Raw genomic sequence first — 18892 nt, 5'->3', positions numbered from 1 at the left:
GGTCACCAGAAGGCCCGAGGCCCCCCACCCCCGACGGCTGCGTCCACCCCGGCGCTTTCCCGTAGTTTCTGGTTGCGTGCTGTTCCTGCACATGCGCCACACGTCATCTCCCAGCGACGCTCCCCTGCGCCTCCGCGTTTCCGGCTACTGGAGTGTCCGCGTGATTTTGAGCAAGTGCTTCAGAGAGGTCCGCTTGTAGCGAGCTGGCGAGGTCTGGGGAGTCGTCCTGGGAATCGGGTGCCTCGGCGGACCCTCGGGGCCCCGCGGAGGTAGGCGATGGCGGCTCCCGGTGGCGGCCCAGGCTCTGCTCAGGCCTCACTGTGAACTCTGACACATGCTGGACCTGTTGCTCTGGGGCTTCCCAGGCTGATCACTGAACTTACCTGCCTCCGAGGGTCCTTGCGATTTAATTTCGACCCAGGCTTTGCTCCTTTGTAGTCGCTTTCCTAGCCACTGCTGTCAGCCCCTGGAGCAATCCGCTCTTCTCCAAGGCCAAGGACAGAATTCTGGCTTAATGATGCAAGTATGGCCGGGTATTCGTCTCCCTCCACACTCCGCTCTACTCCTTTTATGCCCATCGTGTCACGTTATGCTTAGAGACCCCGCTGAAATGGCACACTCTTTCCAGGTAGAATTAACGATAGAATGACTTCTAGTTTGCCTGTTGGTTGGCCAAGCCTAAAATACTTACTATCTGGCCCTTGATGGAAAGTATTTGTGAACAGCATAGCATTGTTCTTATTATAAACTAGTATTGGTTTTGATTTAACTGTAAGAATTTTCATGATGTTTCCTTTCCTTTTTTTTTTTTTAAGGTCATTATTTGAGCAAACAAATACTTCCAATGTATTGTTCAGTTTACCTGGAAAAGGAGGTTATTACAATGCAGTGTAATAGTGTGCAGTGGCAGAAATAGAGGCAAATAAGAGCATAGGAGAGATTTCTGAGGGACAGTGTGACTTCCTGTGGTGACTTTAAATAGGAAGTAGATGGAGAAAGGGCATTTCTGGCCGAGAGCCCATGTAGAAGCAAGAATGAGTAGGATTCTTTATTTCGTGAGCTACAAACAGTTGGTAATAGCAAGAGGTGAATCTTATGGGCCAGGGCAAAGCGGACCTTGCATGCTAAGGCGCTAAGACTTCGTTTTCAGGGCAATGCTGAGTTTTGTAGCAACATTGTTAACTATTTGGAAGGTGGATGTGGGAGTCCAGGTAGATTTTCAAATGGTATTGCTTTTATTTCAGTAGTCAAAACGACAGAGGTTAAGGTAATTGAACTAGAGTTAAGTAGACTTAAAGTTTAGAAATATGTGAAAGGTTAAGGGCTGGGAAGATGTCTTGGCGGATATAGAGGACCAAAATCTCCGGCACTGAGGTGGAAAGGGGAGCTTGGACAAGTGTGCCTATAATCCAAGTGTTGGGAGTCAGAGGCAGAAAGACACCCCAGGCTTACTAGTCAGGCTCACTAGTTAGGCATTATTGACAGTTGGTGAGTTTCATGTTTAATGAGAGGCCTTATCCTGTCCGAGAAAATAAGATGTCACACCAAAGAGAAAGAGTGTCTCTGGCACACACACACTTGCATACAAAGAAATATTTGACAGATAAAGTTTTGATACTTCTCTGAGTCTTAGGAATGAGAAGGAAAGCTGAGCCTAGATTCCTAATAGACTCAATCATTTTGATTATTTGAAATTATAGATCACGTCTGTTTATTGCGCTTGTATTCCCAGTACTTTGCGTATTTTAGGTGTTTGAAAAGCAAAGTTTCTCCCTTGAATCTTGATTTGCTTCATCATAATAGCAGTTAGAATATGTTTTATGGTATAATGTCATCTTTGCAGGCTTTTCAGAATAGATGGAGAGTCCCATCCCTGGAATCATTGACTGTCTTGAGTTGAAAGCTTCTGGGAAGAGGTTTTTTATCTCATTACATGTTAAGAGCTTTAATTAACTTTTTTTTCTTATTCTGCCACTTTAGGTTTCCTCTATTTCAGTTTCTTTCCAACAGTTTAATATGTCTTAGGTCAGAACATTATTTCTAATTTCATTGTAAACTTCTATGTTAAAATATTAACTTTGTGCTCCTTTCTTCTTGGCGCCTTTTGTCTTTTAGGAAGTTAAGTCTATAGAGATAACTTTGTATTTCTAGTTCTATATTATTTTCTTATTCAAGAAAACAAATATTCTAGCCCTGCATGCTTTTCTGGTTCAGCTACTGGAAGGTTGAGTCATATTTATTCTCAAGTGTTGCAGCCAGTTCTAGGAGGTTTAAGGACATACATGTACAGCCTGTATGCACAGACTGTGCAATATGCTACGCCAGATCTGTATTCTTCAAGTGTCTCTTCTGGGATTTCAATGAAACGGTTTTATTGGTCACAGCCTTTTGAAGGAAAGTGGAATGAAAATCATACCTGTATGTAAAAGTTTATAAAGAGGATGTGCTTTAAAGTTTGTTTCTTTTTCAGACGTAAGGCAGTCGTTGCAGTTATTCTGAAATTGGTTTCAGATTATTGACCCTGGACAGCAGTGCAAGTATATGGAACCATGGCTGGTTATAAACCTGTAGCAATTCAGACGTATCCTGTACTTGGTGAGAAAATCACCCAAGACACTCTGTACTGGAACAACTATAAGGTAAATGATGAGAGGAAATGAGGGAGGAGGGAATTTGGACATGTCTATTCATTTATGTTAGAACCATTAACTGAAACTAATGGTTTGTTACCTGTCTCTTCTTGGACTTTCATGTGAAAGCCTACACTACTTCATTATGTTACCATGTAGATGCTTAACACAGAGCACGTGTGATGGCAACTGAAACTAGAAAACTTGTATCCTATATGCAGGAAGACTTGCATTTTCCTACTCTGAAATTAGCTTTTCTGTATACCTAATAATGCTTACAATGATTAATATATATATTTTAACATTGAAAACTAGAAAGCTGGAAATAGTTTGGAATTAGGAGGTTTATGGAAAATGAGATATAAAAAGAGACTGAGCTTTACTCACCAATTAAAACGGATGTAGCTCAGTTGGCAGAGTGCTTGCCTGGCGTGCATGAGACCCTGGGTTCAGTCTTGAACCTTTACACAAATCTATCTAGTGGTACATGCCCGTAATCTCGCACTTGAGCAGTGGAGGCAGATGTTAAGTTCCGGGTCATCTTCAGGCACTCCGGGAGTTTAAGGGGAATCTCAGCTACATAAAATTAAGACACTTGCTGCTTTTCTTTCTTTCTATCTATTTATCTTTCTTTCTTTCTTTCTTTCTTTCTTTCTTTCTAGATTTATGTATTATTTATAATTTATACAGTCCTCTGCCTACACACTGGATTATGAGCCACCATGTGGTTGCTGGTAATTGAACTCAGGACCTTTGGAAGAGCAGACAGTGCTCTTAACCTCTAGAGGACCTGGTTCAGTTCCCCAGCTCCCACATTGGGCAGCTTACAATTGCCTTTAGCTCCAGTTCCAGAGAATCTAGTACCTTTTTCAGGCCTCAGCAGGCATTTCACACACATTTAGACATGGAGATACACACAAACACATAGATACAAATGAATAAGATAAAAAAAAAAGCACAGTTTATATACTTTTTTTCTGTTATATTGACGTAAATGAAAAAAAATTGAGGAAGGAAATTGACAGTATCAACGATTTTTTTTAAAAGCATATTTCTTTTGGCCTTGTACTCATCACTTGAAACAAAACATAACTTTCAAGAATTTGCTAAGACGTGAAAGTGTTAACTGACGTATTTAATGGAATATTGGAATTCTTGAAAAATATGTCCATTAGATGTGAATTGGTTCAATAAATTATGAAGTAACTTTATGAACATGGATGGTAAATTTATTGGTTATATGCAACAATTGCTAAGGTGGCTTAGTTGCGGAAAACAGATGTAGACCTGTTTACATTGTCGGATCATCTTTTCTTTAGAGTCATGGTGGAATGGATGCTAGTATAGGCGTACCTTTTCTTCTTGTTGGGACTCAGAGTAAAGCCAGCCGCTGAAGGGACAATGGGGTGTGCCTTTCCAGCTGTGCTTATTTTCTGTATTGTCAACAGGGATAGTCTGGGGGATGGACTGTATTTTGCTTTACCCTTTCTCTTTCCTCTTTTCCCTCATATTTCCATGTAAATACAACCTACTAATGAGTACTGAGGACAAAAGGAAACATTGTAGGAAATGGCATAATGCTTAAGGATGCTCACTTTTTAACTCTGCCAATACTCTCTTGTTTTTCATTAAGACCCCTGTTCAGATTAAGGAATTTGGTGCAGTGTCCAAAGTAGACTTTTCTCCTCAGCCTCCATATAACTACGCTGTCACAGCTTCTTCAAGAGTAAGTATAAAGGTGAACGTCTTTGTTCTTGTCACAGGGTGTACTGCTGAGCCACCTAGTGAAATACTGGTTTTTTATCTTACAGATTCACATTTATGGCCGGTACTCTCAAGAACCTGTAAAAACTTTTTCCCGTTTTAAGGATACAGCCTACTGTGCTACCTTTCGACAGGATGGTCAATTGCTTGTCGCTGGCAGTGAAGATGGTGTAGTTCAACTTTTTGACATAAGTGGGAGGGCGCCCCTCAGGCAGTTTGAAGGCCACACAAAGTAAGAGCCAGTTTGATGTGTTTTTGTTTTAATGTGTTGTGTTTCTGTCGAGAGCTCTAGCTCTCTGCTTTTTATGAACACCTATTAGTTGTGAGATTATTCCTGTATACACTTTGTTTTCTGTTGTTCTCAAAGAACCTAACCTGTGTTCCACCTTCCAGTTTACAGAGCTTTTTGATTCTCTGGAATCACGTGTGATGTAAAAAGTGTCTGGTTGTCTAGGAGAGCTTCGGTGGGATGTGCCCAGTTGAGTAGGTGACCCTACTGGCCTCAAGGCGGCCTTATGGCTCTCCTGAGGGTTCCTCAGGCCCAGCTCTCTCAGCTTCTCTCATACTGAAGTCGCACTGGCTTTCTTTTCTTTGATTTGTGATATTTGCCCTTGGATAGATTCAGTTTTCCAACTTTTGTTTCAGGGTTACTAAAGTCATTGCTGAAAATCTGCTGCTGATTTAACATATCAGTGTTTGTTTTTAATTGGAAACTGTTAAGATGTTTATACACATCACTGAAACACTCAAAGCAGAAACTCTTTTAATGAGATTCTACTGTGTGGCAAGTCTTTCTGAATGAAGTCCTTGAAAGAGCTCTTTGTTAGTTTTTTTCCAAAAGTGCCTGTGTAGAGCTGGAGAGATGGCTCAGTGGTGAAGAGCAAGAGGTGCAGTTCCCAGCAGGGATGGTGCTCCACAGCCGTCTGTGAGCCCAGTCCCAGGACATCTGAGGGTACCAGGCATGCGTGTAGTGATAGACACACATCAGCAGATAAAATGCCATACCCATAAAATAAGTAAAAATGTAAATAGATAAAAACTTTTATTATAACATTTAGAACTTAATTTCATTAATTACTAGCATTCTAGAAAATATAGCAAGTGAAAAAATAAAAACTTCTAAAATTACTTTTTTGTTACAGCATTTGGAACTTAATTTCATTAATTACTAGCATTCTAGAAAATATAATTGTAAGGATGTTACTTAATATTTTTGCTAACCCAATAGTAACAACATTTCAGATCAGCTTAAGGATAAATACCTATTTTAAAGGTTTTCCCTTTTATTTTTTCTTCCACAAACATTTTCTATTTTCTGAAGTTGAGTATTTATTTACTTATTGTTTGTATGTGTGTTTGGGTATGTACATCCATGCAGTATGTGGAAGTCAGAGGACAACATTCAAGAGTTGGTTCTCTCCTTTCACCATGTAGATTCCAGAGATAAAACTTGGGGCATCAGGCTTGGCAGCAGGTGCCTTTATCCAGTGAGCCATCATGCTGGCCTGAGGTTTTTTGTTTTGTTTTGTGTAAATTTAGGAAGGAACATTTTATGTTAGAAGATGTGAGCAATACAGTTTTTCCCTTGGTTTATAATCTTTTGACTTTTGATCTTGCAGAGCAGTTCATACAGTAGATTTTACAGCAGACAGATATCATGTGGTCTCTGGAGCTGATGATTATACAGTTAAATTATGGGATATTCCAAACTCCAAGGAAATTCTGACGTTCAAAGAGCATTCTGATTATGTGAGGTGTGGCTGTGCTAGCAAACTAAACCCAGACCTTTTTGTAACAGGTTGGTGATCTCTTTCCACGTCATCTGTGGATTCTTTTGGGATGGAGGGCTTTAAATGTTTGTTATTGGAGCCGGGGGTGGGGGTCAGTGGTAGAGCACTGGCCTGGTATGTATGAGACCCTGGGTTCCCATCATCATCAAAAAATAAAATAATATGGTTTTAATTAAAGTCAGCTTTTTTCCCCCTCATAGTAGTGGGTTTTGTTGTTTTCTAAATGTGTTTGAGAATTTCTTCAGGCTGTCTTGAAATAGATATCAGGTTCCCTGATTATGTACCCTGGTTATCAGAGCTGCAGCAGCTGCAGACTCTAGGTGCAGCTCAGTTTGTGTGGGTGCCTATACAGATTCTCAGGCGATGACATGGTGCCAGGAGTCTGAAGGTCTGAGCTGGTTACATTCTGTGTAGTTTACTTTGCTTCAGAAACAGTAGGAGCAGAAGGCTTGGGCGTACTGACTTACGAATGTGTGCCTTTTCAGAATATCTCATGTTTTTCTCCTTGTAATCATCATGTGTGGATAGACAAAGTTTTCATTGTGTTAAAGAGCAAAATTCACATAATGTAAACGATGGCATTTCAGGGTCCTATGATCACACCGTGAGGATGTTTGACGCCCGGACGAGTAAAAGCGTGCTGTGTGTGGAGCATGGGCAGCCTGTGGAGAGCGCCCTGCTTTTCCCCTCCGGAGGACTCCTAGTGTCTGCAGGTACTGCTTCTCAAAATGGCTTTCACCACCATTGTTGGTCTCACATAGATCAGGTTTTCCCATCAGTTGCCATTTGTAAACTGTTGCTGTTTGCCTGAATCACATATCCGAGTTTCTGCTCAGGTGTTAAGTGGGGTGAGCCAGTAGTTGGCCTTGACTGTGTGTGACCTGCACTGACCCTGCACTGCTGTTTGCATGTCTCTAATGCCTTAGACAGTCCTTCCAGGTAGTTAGAGGTCTATTTTACAGTTAAGTAAATAAATGAAAGCATCATTTAGTTGGTCTAAGGCAACATGGTGAGTGGCAGGCCTGAAGTCCTAGAACGTGAGACCTTAAGAGATTGTGTGCATGCCCCATCTGATGCAGAAGTCTGCTGAGTCCCCTTCTGTTATTCCAGCTAAGAAAACTGGGTAGCTCTGGCAGTCTTCTCAGGAGTCATGTTGGTCTCCTTTCTCTTGACAAGCTCCTGTCTAGCAAACAGCACATATGCTGGAGAGGACATAATGTAGAATTAAATAGTCCTCCATGAATTTCCATCAAAGTGGAGTTAAGGTGTATGAATGTGTTTACTGGAATGAGTTTTTGGAATAATAATGGAAGAAGTAGTTTGACTTTTCATTTGTCAATAAAGTGAAATTGTTGTTATCAGAAGAATATATTTTGTTGGCACTCTGTAGCTTTACAGTTTTATTTTTCTTTAAATCTTTTGTACATTTTTTGATATCTATTTTATTTAATTTTTTATGTCATTGTTGGTCTCTCTGTCTGGTTGTTTTGAGAAGTAGAAATGGAACCAAGTAGAATGGGGAGGGTGGAAATCTGTCCGCTGATGTCTGCTCTGCCATCAGCTGCTCGTGTGCCCTCAGACAGGCCCTTAATACCCCTGTGCCTGGAGAAGGGGGAGTTGTGTTAGATGAGGCACTGCAAACTGACCCTTCTCCTAAGTGCCACACTCACATGGGAAGGACATTGTGAGTTGAGCGTTGGCCCAGGGTCTCAAACAGGTCAGATGAGAATGTCATTCTCCCATGCACTCTTCTTAGACTTTTACTTGGTGTTTTCTTGAAAACATTTGTAATTTATTTCATGTGTATAGGTGGTCCACCTGCATGTATGTCTGTGTACCATATTATTTGGTGACTTCGAAGGGCAGAAGAGGGTGTCAGGTCCTCTGGGACTCGATTTATGCATGGTTGTGAGTTACCATGTGGGTGCTGGGAACTGAACCCAGGTCCTGTGCAAGAGCAGCAAGTGCTTTTAACTGCCGAGCCATTTCTCTAGCTCCTAAAAATACATTCTTTCAATCATAGGATTAAATTATCTATTAAGGATCTTCCTGATTCTTAGAGTAAAATTACTGGGAAGTCATTTTGCTTTGCAGGGGCATATAAGATTTATAGGAAACAGTATCTACATTATTGATTTCCATAGCTGTACAGTATTCCTTACATTTTTTAAAATATGTATGTGTGCATGCGCTTGCCCTCTTGCACACATGCATATGTGCATGGGTGGGGTTCAAAAGGCAACTTTAAGGAGTCAGCCGGCCCCTCCAGGGATTAAGGCTTCAAGCTTGGTGGGAAGCACCTTTACCTACTGAGCCATCTTGCAGGCTCAGCATTTCTTTCAGCAAATTCATTATACTCTTTTAAAATATTTTCAGTTCCCTGTTTGTTTTGCTGTACCTAAAATAAGCAGCAACTTAGTCGTGGTAACAGCCATTGAGTGAGGGCTCCTAAGGGGCACTCAGGCAGTGGTGGGTGGAGCCAGCATTAAGGGAAGCCTCACTCAGCAGCCACACTGTGGAGCTACAGAGAGGAGTGCTTCCCAGATCCTCATCACTGTGAGCAGATAGGCAGAATACCAAAGGAGTGGTCATTTCTTTCCACAGGAGGCCGTTACGTTAAAGTCTGGGACATGCTAAAAGGAGGACAGTTGCTTGTGTCTTTGAAAAATCATCACAAAACTGTGACATGTTTGTGTCTGAGCAGCTCTGGACAGAGGTTACTCTCCGGCTCACTGGATAGGTAGCATTCTCTTTTTCTTTTTCATCATTGTTAGCATTTTCTACTTGAGAAATTGAGTTATTTTAGCAATATTTGTAATAAAAGATGTTCTAGTGGTTTTCACAGAGGATAAAAAAATGTATTGATTTGGAATAGTTTGACTTTTTATTTATATATAACTACTTGTTTTTCCCCAGAAATAATTTATCTCTTTGTTTTACCTTGTACACTTAAACACTGGTCTTTTGAAATAGACTATTTTTCCTGTAGTTTCTTTTAAAGTCACTTTTCCTAAACATACATGTTTTGAAAATTTTATTCTGAAGATATATTTCGTTCTTTAAAATTTTAAACATTCTTTAAAATTTAAAACCTCATCTGTGACTGTTGCCCTATTCTTTAATCCTAGCACTTGGGAGCCAGAGGCCAGCTTGATCTACATAGTGAGTTACAGGACAGCTAGGCCTATAGAAAGATCCTGTCTCAAAAACAAAACAAGCAAAAAAATCATTAAAACCTCCTATGGCTATTTCTTGCATTAATGTGGTGCAAGTACTATGATTGAAATAGATTTTTAGAACACCGAGGCCATAGCCCAGTGGCTAGAGTGCTTACTTAGCATGTTCAAGGCCCTTAGCTCCATCGCCAGTACTGAAGAGTTATTTAAATAGTCAAGTATGGTACTTTTGATGTTCTAAAACTGTTGTCAACTAAACTCATAGTACAGGCTGCATGTGTAATTTTAAATGCTTTAGTAACTGCATTAAAAGATGTTAAAAAACTAAAAATTGCTTTTAGTAACACATTTAAATAGTCCATTATCTAACATAAAAATAAAGTATAATATACAAGTTGTCATTTCAACATGTAATCAGTTTACTTAGTAAGATACTAGAAATGAATTTTGTCTCTAAAATGTACACCATAATATAATATTTTATAAAAGTGTCTGTAGTTTTCTGAAGGTACATGGCAAGGGCTCAGTAGCCACATGCAGCCAGTACTGACAGGGTGTAGAACTTACTTCTTACTGTTAGTTGTTTGGTGTGTAGGCTGTCATTTCCTCCCTGCTTTTATAGAAAGACTTGTAGTGTTGTTGCTGGGCAGGGATGGAGGTCAGGGCTGCTGCTGTTGTACCCCAGGGGAGGGCTCTGCTGGGCTGGGAAGCCCTGCTGTGGCTTACTGTGTATACTCCTCGATGCTTTGCTCTCACTCCCGTTTTACCTTCAGATGACGTTGGTTCACAGTCCGTCTTTTGGTGTTTTTCATAAATGCACAGTCAGTCTTTATTCACACCTGGTTAGTGCTAGAACATAGTTTTTCAAGAAACTCAGTGATGAAGTGCTTCATAGTTAATATGTTTTCAGTGTTTTCTCTGGACTGTGTAAACTCTATCTTCTTGTAGTTTGCTAAAAACAGAAACCTCATATTTTACCTGACAGAGCTTTCTTTCTTCCACTAGAAAAGTTAAAGTCTACAGCACCACTTCCTATAAAGTCGTCCACAGCTTTGACTACGCAGCTTCAATCTTGAGTCTGGCACTTTCTGTAAGTAATTTCACCTCTTTTCAAGTTGTTACAAACCTTGCTATGATGTAAAAGTAAAGCGGAATGTTTTGGGGTTTATCTTTGGACTTAAATAAGGCCCGTTAGCTGTTTGAGTCAAGATAGTTGCTAGGATGTGATGTTTTTTGGTAACTACATGAATTCCTACTTGGTGGCCCTGACTGCTGTTAATGCTGACACCTAGGCTGGACTAGGAAGTTTTTACTTCTTCCTTCAACAAACTGAAGGGTGTTACAGAACTTGAGAAAGGCAGTTTGTCTTCAGAAAAGGTCGAGAGGGCAGGAGCAGCAGAGTGAGCACTGTGCTTTCTGGAATAGTTACTGTCAGGTTTCACAAGGAGCCACATTTCACCAAGAGGATATTTGAATATGTTAAATGGAAATCTCAACCCAGAGAGAAAAAATAAAAAGAAGACATTGTGGGGAGCCTGCTAGTCCTTTTTGTATTCAGAAAACATAGAAGTTACTTTGAAACTTGTCAGCATGCCATTAGCATCTTCTTAGCATGATCAGCTGTCATCAGTGTTACCGTCACACACACTTCATTGGCAATGCTGAACGAGGATAAGAAGGTCTGTCAGATAGTGGTACCCTGGAGAAAAAGGTGATTTTTTGCTATAGCATTCTAGATGAGATCATTGTCAGGAGTGTCTTTATCGAATGGACCTGTGGGTAACAAGGTAGGTAGCAGACATGATGTAAACGCTGTTCTGAGTTAAAGGTACTATAAAATGTTGGTTAAAAATATTGTTTTTTCTGATTAGCATGAAGATGAGACGATAGTTGTAGGAATGACCAATGGAATACTGAGCGTTAAACACCGGAAATCTGAAGCAAAGAAGGAGTCTCTTACAAGGAGAAGAAAGCCTGCATATCGAACCTTTATTAAAGGGAAATTTTACATGAAGCAACGGGTAATTATGTCTTTTGTCATTTTTAAAATGTAACATTTGGAAGGACCAATTCCACCTGTTCCTGGAATTTCCTGCAAAGTATGATTCACATAATATGTATATTTATTTTGTTTCTTGCCCTCCCCCCATCAAGGTTGGTTCCAGATAGCTATAGTATATTATTGAAGAATAATGAGCAACACGGACTATTTACTTAACACCCTGAATCATGAAATAATATAGTACTTTTCCATTTTCAAAATAGTATCTGTCACCCACTATCTGATTTGGTCCTCTAAACGGCACAAGCCTGTAAGGTCTCCCTAGGGTCGGAGGGGCCTGAGTTATAAAGTTTTACTGGCCCAGGAGTACATCAGAGGGGTGAAGGTTAGATTTTAGTCTCTCTGGTTTGTTTCCACATCTTTCTATGCAGTGAGACTGCCTGCCTTATTCTTTTTTTGTAATTGTACTCACAGTAAGAAACACTTGCATATATATAAGTTAAAATCGTAAGTGTAAGCACATTAAGAGAGCAGAGTGTGTCATTTGGCATATGAACATGGGAACATTATTTGTTGTGTAGTGTAAAAGCATCCTGACTTTAAAATGTATCACTTAATTATGAAAACATTTATTTTTAATGGAATTATATAGATGCTAATTTTCTTCCTCTATAAATCATCGTTTTTCATTCAGGATGACATCATGATCAATAGGCCAGCAAAGAAACACCTAGAATGGTATGACAGGGATCTGAAAAGTTTTCGGATCTCAAAGGCACTTGACAGAGTCCTTGAGGTGAGTGAGAAGCATTTTTTTCCACTTAACTTTTAAGCTTTGTTTGTGTGTGTGTGGCAGCGCGCATGTATTCTCTCTTAGTTTGCTTTTCGTTGCTGTGTAAAGACCATGTTCAGAGCCGCTTAGGGAGAAAAAGGGTTTTCAGTTTACAGCTTACATAGATTATCGTGAGGTCGGAAGCCAGGCCAGGAGCTCAAGGCACATACCTGGAAGCAGGAACTGAAGAAGAAACCATGGAGGAACACTGCTCCCTGCCTTGCCCTGCATGGCGTGCCCAGCCTGCTTTCTTGTACAACCCAGAACCACCACCTGCCAGGGGTGGCACCACCCACAGTGACCTGGGCCCCCACATCAAGGAAGTGTCCCATAGACCTGTTCATAAGCCAGTATAATGGAGGCAGGTTTCAACTGAAGTTCCCTCTTCCCAGATGACCTTGGCTTGTGTCCAGGAGATAGAAAGTCTACTCAGGACAGGGCCTGTTATGGGGCTGCTGGAATGGCTGGCCAGTGGGCCCCAGGATCTTCCTGTCTTTGCCTCCGAGTACTGGGATTAATATATGCTGCCTTGCCTAGCTGGTGAAAAGCAAGTAATAATCATTTTAGTCTTTGGTGTTGTGGCTAATCCTAGCATTTGGGATGCTGAGGCAGACAGATCACAAGTGTGAGGTCATTGGGGTACAGTAAAGTTCAAGGCCAGCTAAGGCTGCAAAGTGAGACCTGTATTTAAAGTCAGGGGAAAAGGCATGTGGAGAACCATTGTAGTGAGGGTCTGACTTGGGATTGTGGAGAGAAGCTTGGTAGTTTATTGCAGGATAGTGGTCTTTTTCTTGTCAGTCTTCTTGGCTGTACTGACTCTGCACATTTTTCCAGCCTAGCTGTGTGATAAAGACACCAGAGGTCACAGTTTCTATCATAAAGGAACTGAGTCGGAGAGGCGTCCTTGCCAACGCTCTTGCAGGTCGGGATGAGAAGGAGATTACCCGGGTCCTTAACTTTTTGATAAGGTAGGCTTCGCTTGGATTTTGTGGCTTATGCCCTTCATTATCACCCAATGAGAGAGACCTATATTTTAAATATTGATTTATTTTATATATATATATATGAGTGTTCTGAATGTATATCAGCATGTCAGAGAGGGCATCAGATCCCAGTATAGATAGGTGGTCATGAGCCACCTGGGAGTTGAACTCAGGACCTCTGGAAGAACAGATAAGTGCTCTTAACGGTAGAGCCACCTCTCCTGCCCAAGAGAAACATCTAATTTTAGTTTGTTCTTTATAGAGTACTGGTGCAACAATTAATGTTTGTTTTAGGGATTTTTTTTTCTTTCTGTTTTTGAGGCTTACAAGATTAATTAAACAGAAGTTTTGCTTTGTAGGAACCTGTCTCAGCCAAGATTTGCCCCTGTTTTGATCAATGCTGCTGAAATAATCATTGGTAAGTAATTGTAAAATGTGAACATTCCCAGCCAAGTTCGGAGGCACACGCCTGTAATCCTAGCACTCAGGGAGGCAGAGGCAGTGGTTCTCTGTGTGAGTTCAAGGCCAGCCTGGTCTACAAATCGATTCCAGGACAGCCAGGGCTACACAGAGAAACCCTGTCTCATAAAAAAACAAACAGACAAGCAGAAAACTAAACATTCCAACATTCTTGTAAGAGTTGAGGTGTTGAGCTAGAGAGCTCAATAACAGTACATTTGTCCAGCATGCCCAGGATCCTGAGTTTGACCCTCAGCACTTAAAAAAAAAAAATTAAAGAACCTGAAACAAAACTGAGAGCTATAGGTGCACTTAAAAATTAGCAAAATGCTAGAATGGCAGATTTGAATTAACTGGACTAGGATAATTACAATTTAAGAAAGCTTTTCCCATAAACATCTGTAATGGAGATAGTGGCTCTGCTTTTCTCCATTGAGATTTGCATATCCTTGTAACGAATATCTCTGCTGAGTTTGTATGGGCCTTTGCTTGAAGTCTCTGCCAACCACACATGAGAAAGAAAGCAGCCTTCAGTAATGATTGAAAGCCAGTGTTTGCCCATATCTGCTGCAGCTCCCTTGCCTGTTGTATCCCATGCAGTTGGTCTCTTGTTTTCCATGGGCAGTTCTCAGCTGCAGTGGAAAGTAGAGGGTAGTATCCAGGCCACAACCATTTCCCACGTCCACTTGGAGTTTTGAGTTGGCTACTCTTTCATCCAGTAGAGTGGAGAAGCCTTTGTGGCTGAGAAATAAGAAAATGCAGGGGCTGCTGCCCCCTTGCCTGGAAGAGATTAGTAACATCAGATGTTCCTCACCGTGACAAGCGTGAACCAACTAAGACAGGCAGGGGCCTAGCCTCCAGCCTCTGTTCCAGGTGTGAATCTCAGCTTTCTTTTCTCCTAGAGTGCTTCCTAAGGCGACTGTCATTTCTTGCTTAAAGCCGCAGTGTGGGGAATTCACCCTGTCTGCTTCTGAGTCCTTCTGTTAGGGTCCTTTGTTTCATTTGCAAATAAAGTTCAAGCTGGGTGCCTTGGTGCACACCTTTAGCCCCTCAGGAGGCAGAGGCAGGCGGATGCCTATGAATTCGAGGCCAGCCTGGTCTGCTACATGAGTCCAGGTCAGCCAGGGCTACAAAGAGGAACCTTGTCTCAAAAAAACAACAAAAACAAAACAAATCTAAAGTTTAGTGTTTCTGGATTTCACCTGGCCCTGCCTGTGATTTACTGTTGCACCCTGGGGCCTTTTCCTGTGATACATCCCTTCCTGCGGCCTGTACCTGATACTTTGTTTCAGGCTTGCCTGATGTCAATGTCTGGTGATTTCCTCAATCACTTTCCACTTGTTCTTTTGACACAGGGTCTCTAACTGAACCTCAAGTTTGCTGTTGAGCTCAGCTGGTGGCCAGTAAGACCCCAGAGGTCTTTCTGTCTCTGCTTCCCCAAGACTGGGATTGCAGTTGTATGCCAAGTATTCAGTTCATTTTTATTTTTATTTTATTTTTATTTTTATTTTTATTTTGTGGGTGCTGGGAATCAAATTCAGATACAACTGTTTACAAACACTTTATCCATAGTCACCTCCCCAGACCCCAGTCATCTAGTTTTTAAAAGACCCCCTACTCTGTATTTTGTGTAATTATTTCTTTTCCAAACGTATTTAATAAGATGTATTGTTACATCTTTTTTTTTTGTTATATCTTCTTATGAGTAACAAATGAGTTATTAAAACTACTGGTATTCACTGTCTTTATTATATTAATACCATACCTTTTCTAAATATTGATTTCACTTACAGAAAATGTTTCTAGTTAATGTATTTTCTGTCCCTTTTTAGATATATATCTGCCAGTGATTGGCCAGTCATCAGTAGTTGATAAAAAGTTTATAGTACTTCAAGGACTTGTAGAGAAAGAAATTGATTACCAAAGAGAACTCCTGGAGACCCTGGGGATGATGGACATGCTGTTTGCTGCCATGACCAGGAGTGACAGCGCCTCCGTGGCGGAACACGAGCCTGCCGAACTTCCAGAGAAGACAGTCAGCGGGTCGGCCCCGTGACACAGCAAGAGCTCCTAACGGGGAGTGCTCCACCTTATTAATTACTGAGAAGAAAGAGTCTTCAGAACACTCAAAAAGATAATTTACAGAAGCTTTATGGAAGAGACTGGATTAATTAGAATTAGGAATTAAGTACCTGTTTCAAGACGTGATTTTCTGTGTATTGATTTGTTTTGTGGCATCTTCAGCTAGAAGATCCTAGTTGTACTGGTCACAGTGTCTCTCAACCTTGGATGAGTTGATACTGACCTTGATGACCCCTCAGAGCTGTGGGGCCTCTTACGGAGACGGTTCCAAATGGAGTCCTGCCAAGTGAACAGAACCTTGGTTATATTCTGCTTTCTACTTGTGGCCTGGAAAATACCAAGAACAAACAGCAACAACAGAACTTCCTCTGCTGTGCACAGTGGCCTCGGGAACTGTCTGTCCCTCTTGCTGGTGTCTTTGAAGTCCTGAGTCCCGTGCTCTCATCAGCTGCTTGTGGGACTGTCTTCCAAGTGTGGCAGAGCAGAGTGTTGCCCCGAAGCATATTTGGGGTGGGATAAGTCTGTTTCGTTTCCTACAAACTGTGCTCTCCACCAGTGTTTTCTTTGGTTTTGCCTGTCTCTGCTAATCAGAACAAAGCCCGGAGAGAGCTGAGCAGCCAGACTCCCCTCCTGTCAGTGTGCTGCCTGCCTTCCATCTCCACCGTGCTCCTGGTCTGTGACAGGAGCGGGCCTTTCCTCGGCCTGCGCGCGCGTGTTTGGAGTGTGTCCTGTGTGTGTGGCCTCTGTCTGGACTCTCCATCTGCACTCGCTCTTCTTTTTCTCTCTTCTTCACTTTGTGGGTCGGAACCTCAGAGAACATCAAACCACAGCAATTTGCTTTACAATTTGGGTTTCTGGACGTTCATTATAAATCATATTTTTTTATAAAGAGATTCTTTTTCTTGGCTTTCTGAGGTGTGTCAGTTAATTGGACCAGCGCACCAGTTCCACAGCTGTTACTCCCCTGCCTTCCTTCAGTGACCCTCCTAGGTTATGTGTCTACTGACGGCATCTTGAGCTAAAGGATTCCTTGGGGACAGATATTGTAATGAGAGTCTGCCTCATAATCTCAGTTTTATAAATTTAGGTCTCCTTAAAGCACAAGAAAGAGGGATAGGTCCAGAAGGTTCTAGTGTGGACACCACTAAGCAATGGGGCCAGTGTCCTTTAGTGAGCGGAAGTACAGTGGCTTGTGAGAACCCGGACTTTGTGTCTTTGAGTGGTTACAACACTAGTCAAAAATGAGAGCCTCTACTTTTAGGTTGAGAAGGTTGATTTATTTAAATCTTAGGTATGCAGGGAGGGAGCTTACACCAGCAGTTGTGATTCTATTGAAGCTGTAGCTGCTGTCTCCTGTGCCACTCTGGGGCATTTCCGGTCCTCATTTCATTTAATTCTTAGCACAGCTATCCATCTAACATTAATTCTCTTTTAACACTCAACTCCCCAAGCTTGAGTTCTTTCTCATGCCTGCACTGGGCTGGCCTGAGTAGAGCCCTAGTTATTCACTCCCTTAGATTTGAGAAGGCTGCAGCTCCGTGTAAAATGCATAGTGAACAAACCCTTAAAAGGATTAGGAAGTCTTTCCACAGTCCTCAAAATGTTCGGGAGTTGTTTTTTTTTTTTTTTTTTTTTTTTTTTTTTTTTTGTTTTGTTTTGTTTTTTTGAGACAGGGTCTCTATGTAGCCATGGCTGTCTAGAACTCACTCTGTAGACTAGACTGGCCTCACAGAGATCCGCATGCCTCTGCCTTCTGAGCGCTGGGACTAAAGGTGTGCACCACCACACCCGGCTCAGGAGTTGTTTTTATGTTCTTTGGAAGTGTTTACTTGCTTTGTGAAGTGTTCCAATGTAATGTTGGCCTCAAAGTCAAATGCCTAATCAATTTTTAGACTTGTGGATTTTAGTTGGGAAGCATTTTATATTTTACCATTGATGCAAAAATAATGGAATGTTGCTGAGAACTTAGTGATTTATGTTTAATTTATTATGTTAATTCAGATTTCAACATAGGGGAAGGTTTTCTTGTTTTGAGTCCAGTTTTTTAATGCCTGTGCTATTAAATTGCTAAAGGAATTGATGTCTAATGGGACTGTCAGAAACTCCATTGATGGAATCTAAATGAATTCTGCCAAGTGTTAATTAAAGACTCCCTTGAATATGGTTATTAAAATGAAGTAGTTTTCTCGGTGGAATGCTTCCAAGTTAAAAACATTTTTAAAGTTTGAATATGTCTAACTTTAACAAATGACCATGAATAGTTTTATCTTTGAGGAAATTGCCCCTGAGAAGCCGAAAACCATTTGTTGGCAGGCTACAGTTGCTTGGGCCAGGGATGGTACACCTGACTCAGGCTATGTCTGCAAATCCAGATTTACAGCAAAACTGTTCATCTAGGGCACTGGTTCTCAACCTGTGGGTCTCCACCTCTTTGGCAAACCTCTATCTTCGAAAATAATTATATTACAGTTCATAACAGTTGCAAAATTGCAGTTATGAAGTAGCAACACAAATAATTTTATGGCTGGGGGTCCCCACAACATGAGGAACTGTACTAAGGGTTGCAGTGTTAGGAAGGTTGAGACCATTGCTCTAGGAAATGTGGGAGGCCGGCTATGCTATGTTGGGGTCTCCAGCAGAGAAAGCTGGTTTCCAGAATCATCTTAATATGCAGAGAAAATAAAGCCAATGATGGTCCTGCCTCAATAGATAGAAAAATTGTCTTAGTCCCTGTTGATACATATAAATAATTATTACTTAGTTGAATGTGAGTGTATGTAATATATGTTTTATATAATACATGTTTTATATGTAATGCATGTAATATATGTATATATTTTATAAATGTATGTATATACATATATATAAGTGTATGTTAGGTGGATGTGAGTGGATTTTAAAACTAAATGACTGAAGACTTCCCAATCTTGAGACAGTTTCGGAAGTTAGAGACATGAACGAAGTAGTCATCGGTCCTTGCTCTCCCAGCTCACACTGTGGTTCAGGGAAGACTTCAGTAACGTATATAGTGATTCAGATGATGCTAAGTGACGTGGACGATCGGTGTGGGATAGACTGAAATGTTTTCAGCTGTGCCATAGTTGGCTTCTGCTCTCGGCTTGACACAACCAGGAAGAGAGAACCTAACTGAGGAATTGCCTCCACTGGGCTGGG

The 18892-nt window shown here is 41.2% G+C and overlaps 1 protein-coding gene across 4 annotated transcripts; it reads left to right on the top strand.

Moving 5' to 3' along the window:
• The first annotated feature begins 124 nt into the window (after nucleotides 1–124).
• Utp15 (UTP15 small subunit processome component) lies at nucleotides 125–17895 on the top strand. Of its 4 annotated transcripts, none has more exons than XM_021639580.2 (13): nucleotides 125–269; nucleotides 2471–2639; nucleotides 4264–4356; nucleotides 4442–4626; nucleotides 6014–6192; nucleotides 6772–6897; nucleotides 8789–8924; nucleotides 10366–10450; nucleotides 11232–11381; nucleotides 12057–12158; nucleotides 13029–13162; nucleotides 13537–13595; nucleotides 15469–17895. In XM_021639580.2, the coding sequence occupies exons 2-13, from the start codon at nucleotides 2550–2552 to the stop codon at nucleotides 15690–15692; spliced, it is 1563 nt and encodes a 520-aa protein (XP_021495255.1). In that variant the 5' UTR covers nucleotides 125–269; nucleotides 2471–2549; the 3' UTR covers nucleotides 15693–17895. The 4 variants fall into 4 exon arrangements, with proteins under 4 accessions (XP_021495255.1, XP_021495258.1, XP_060241594.1 ...); XM_021639583.2 differs by having other exon boundaries at nucleotides 137–269; nucleotides 2512–2639; XM_060385611.1 differs by having other exon boundaries at nucleotides 137–628; nucleotides 2512–2639.
• The last annotated feature ends 997 nt before the right edge of the window (nucleotides 17896–18892 follow it).

Source organism: Meriones unguiculatus, chromosome 6 (assembly GCF_030254825.1).
Source record: "Meriones unguiculatus strain TT.TT164.6M chromosome 6, Bangor_MerUng_6.1, whole genome shotgun sequence".
Classification (NCBI taxonomy): Eukaryota; Metazoa; Chordata; class Mammalia; order Rodentia; family Muridae; genus Meriones; species Meriones unguiculatus.
The sequence above is the reverse complement of the archived record's forward strand: the minus strand, read 5'-3'. Positions and strand labels throughout refer to the sequence as shown.

Excerpts from the sequence above, each read along its gene's own strand:
- Utp15 (XM_021639580.2), top strand. The coding sequence starts at position 2,550 with ATGGCTGGTTATAAACCTGTAGCAATTCAGACGTATCCTGTACTTGGT. Across the intron at positions 4,627-6,013 it reads CAGTTTGAAGGCCACACAAA|AGCAGTTCATACAGTAGATT; the intron begins GTAAGAGCCAGT and ends TTGATCTTGCAG. Across the intron at positions 13,596-15,468 it reads TGCTGCTGAAATAATCATTG|ATATATATCTGCCAGTGATT; the intron begins GTAAGTAATTGT and ends GTCCCTTTTTAG.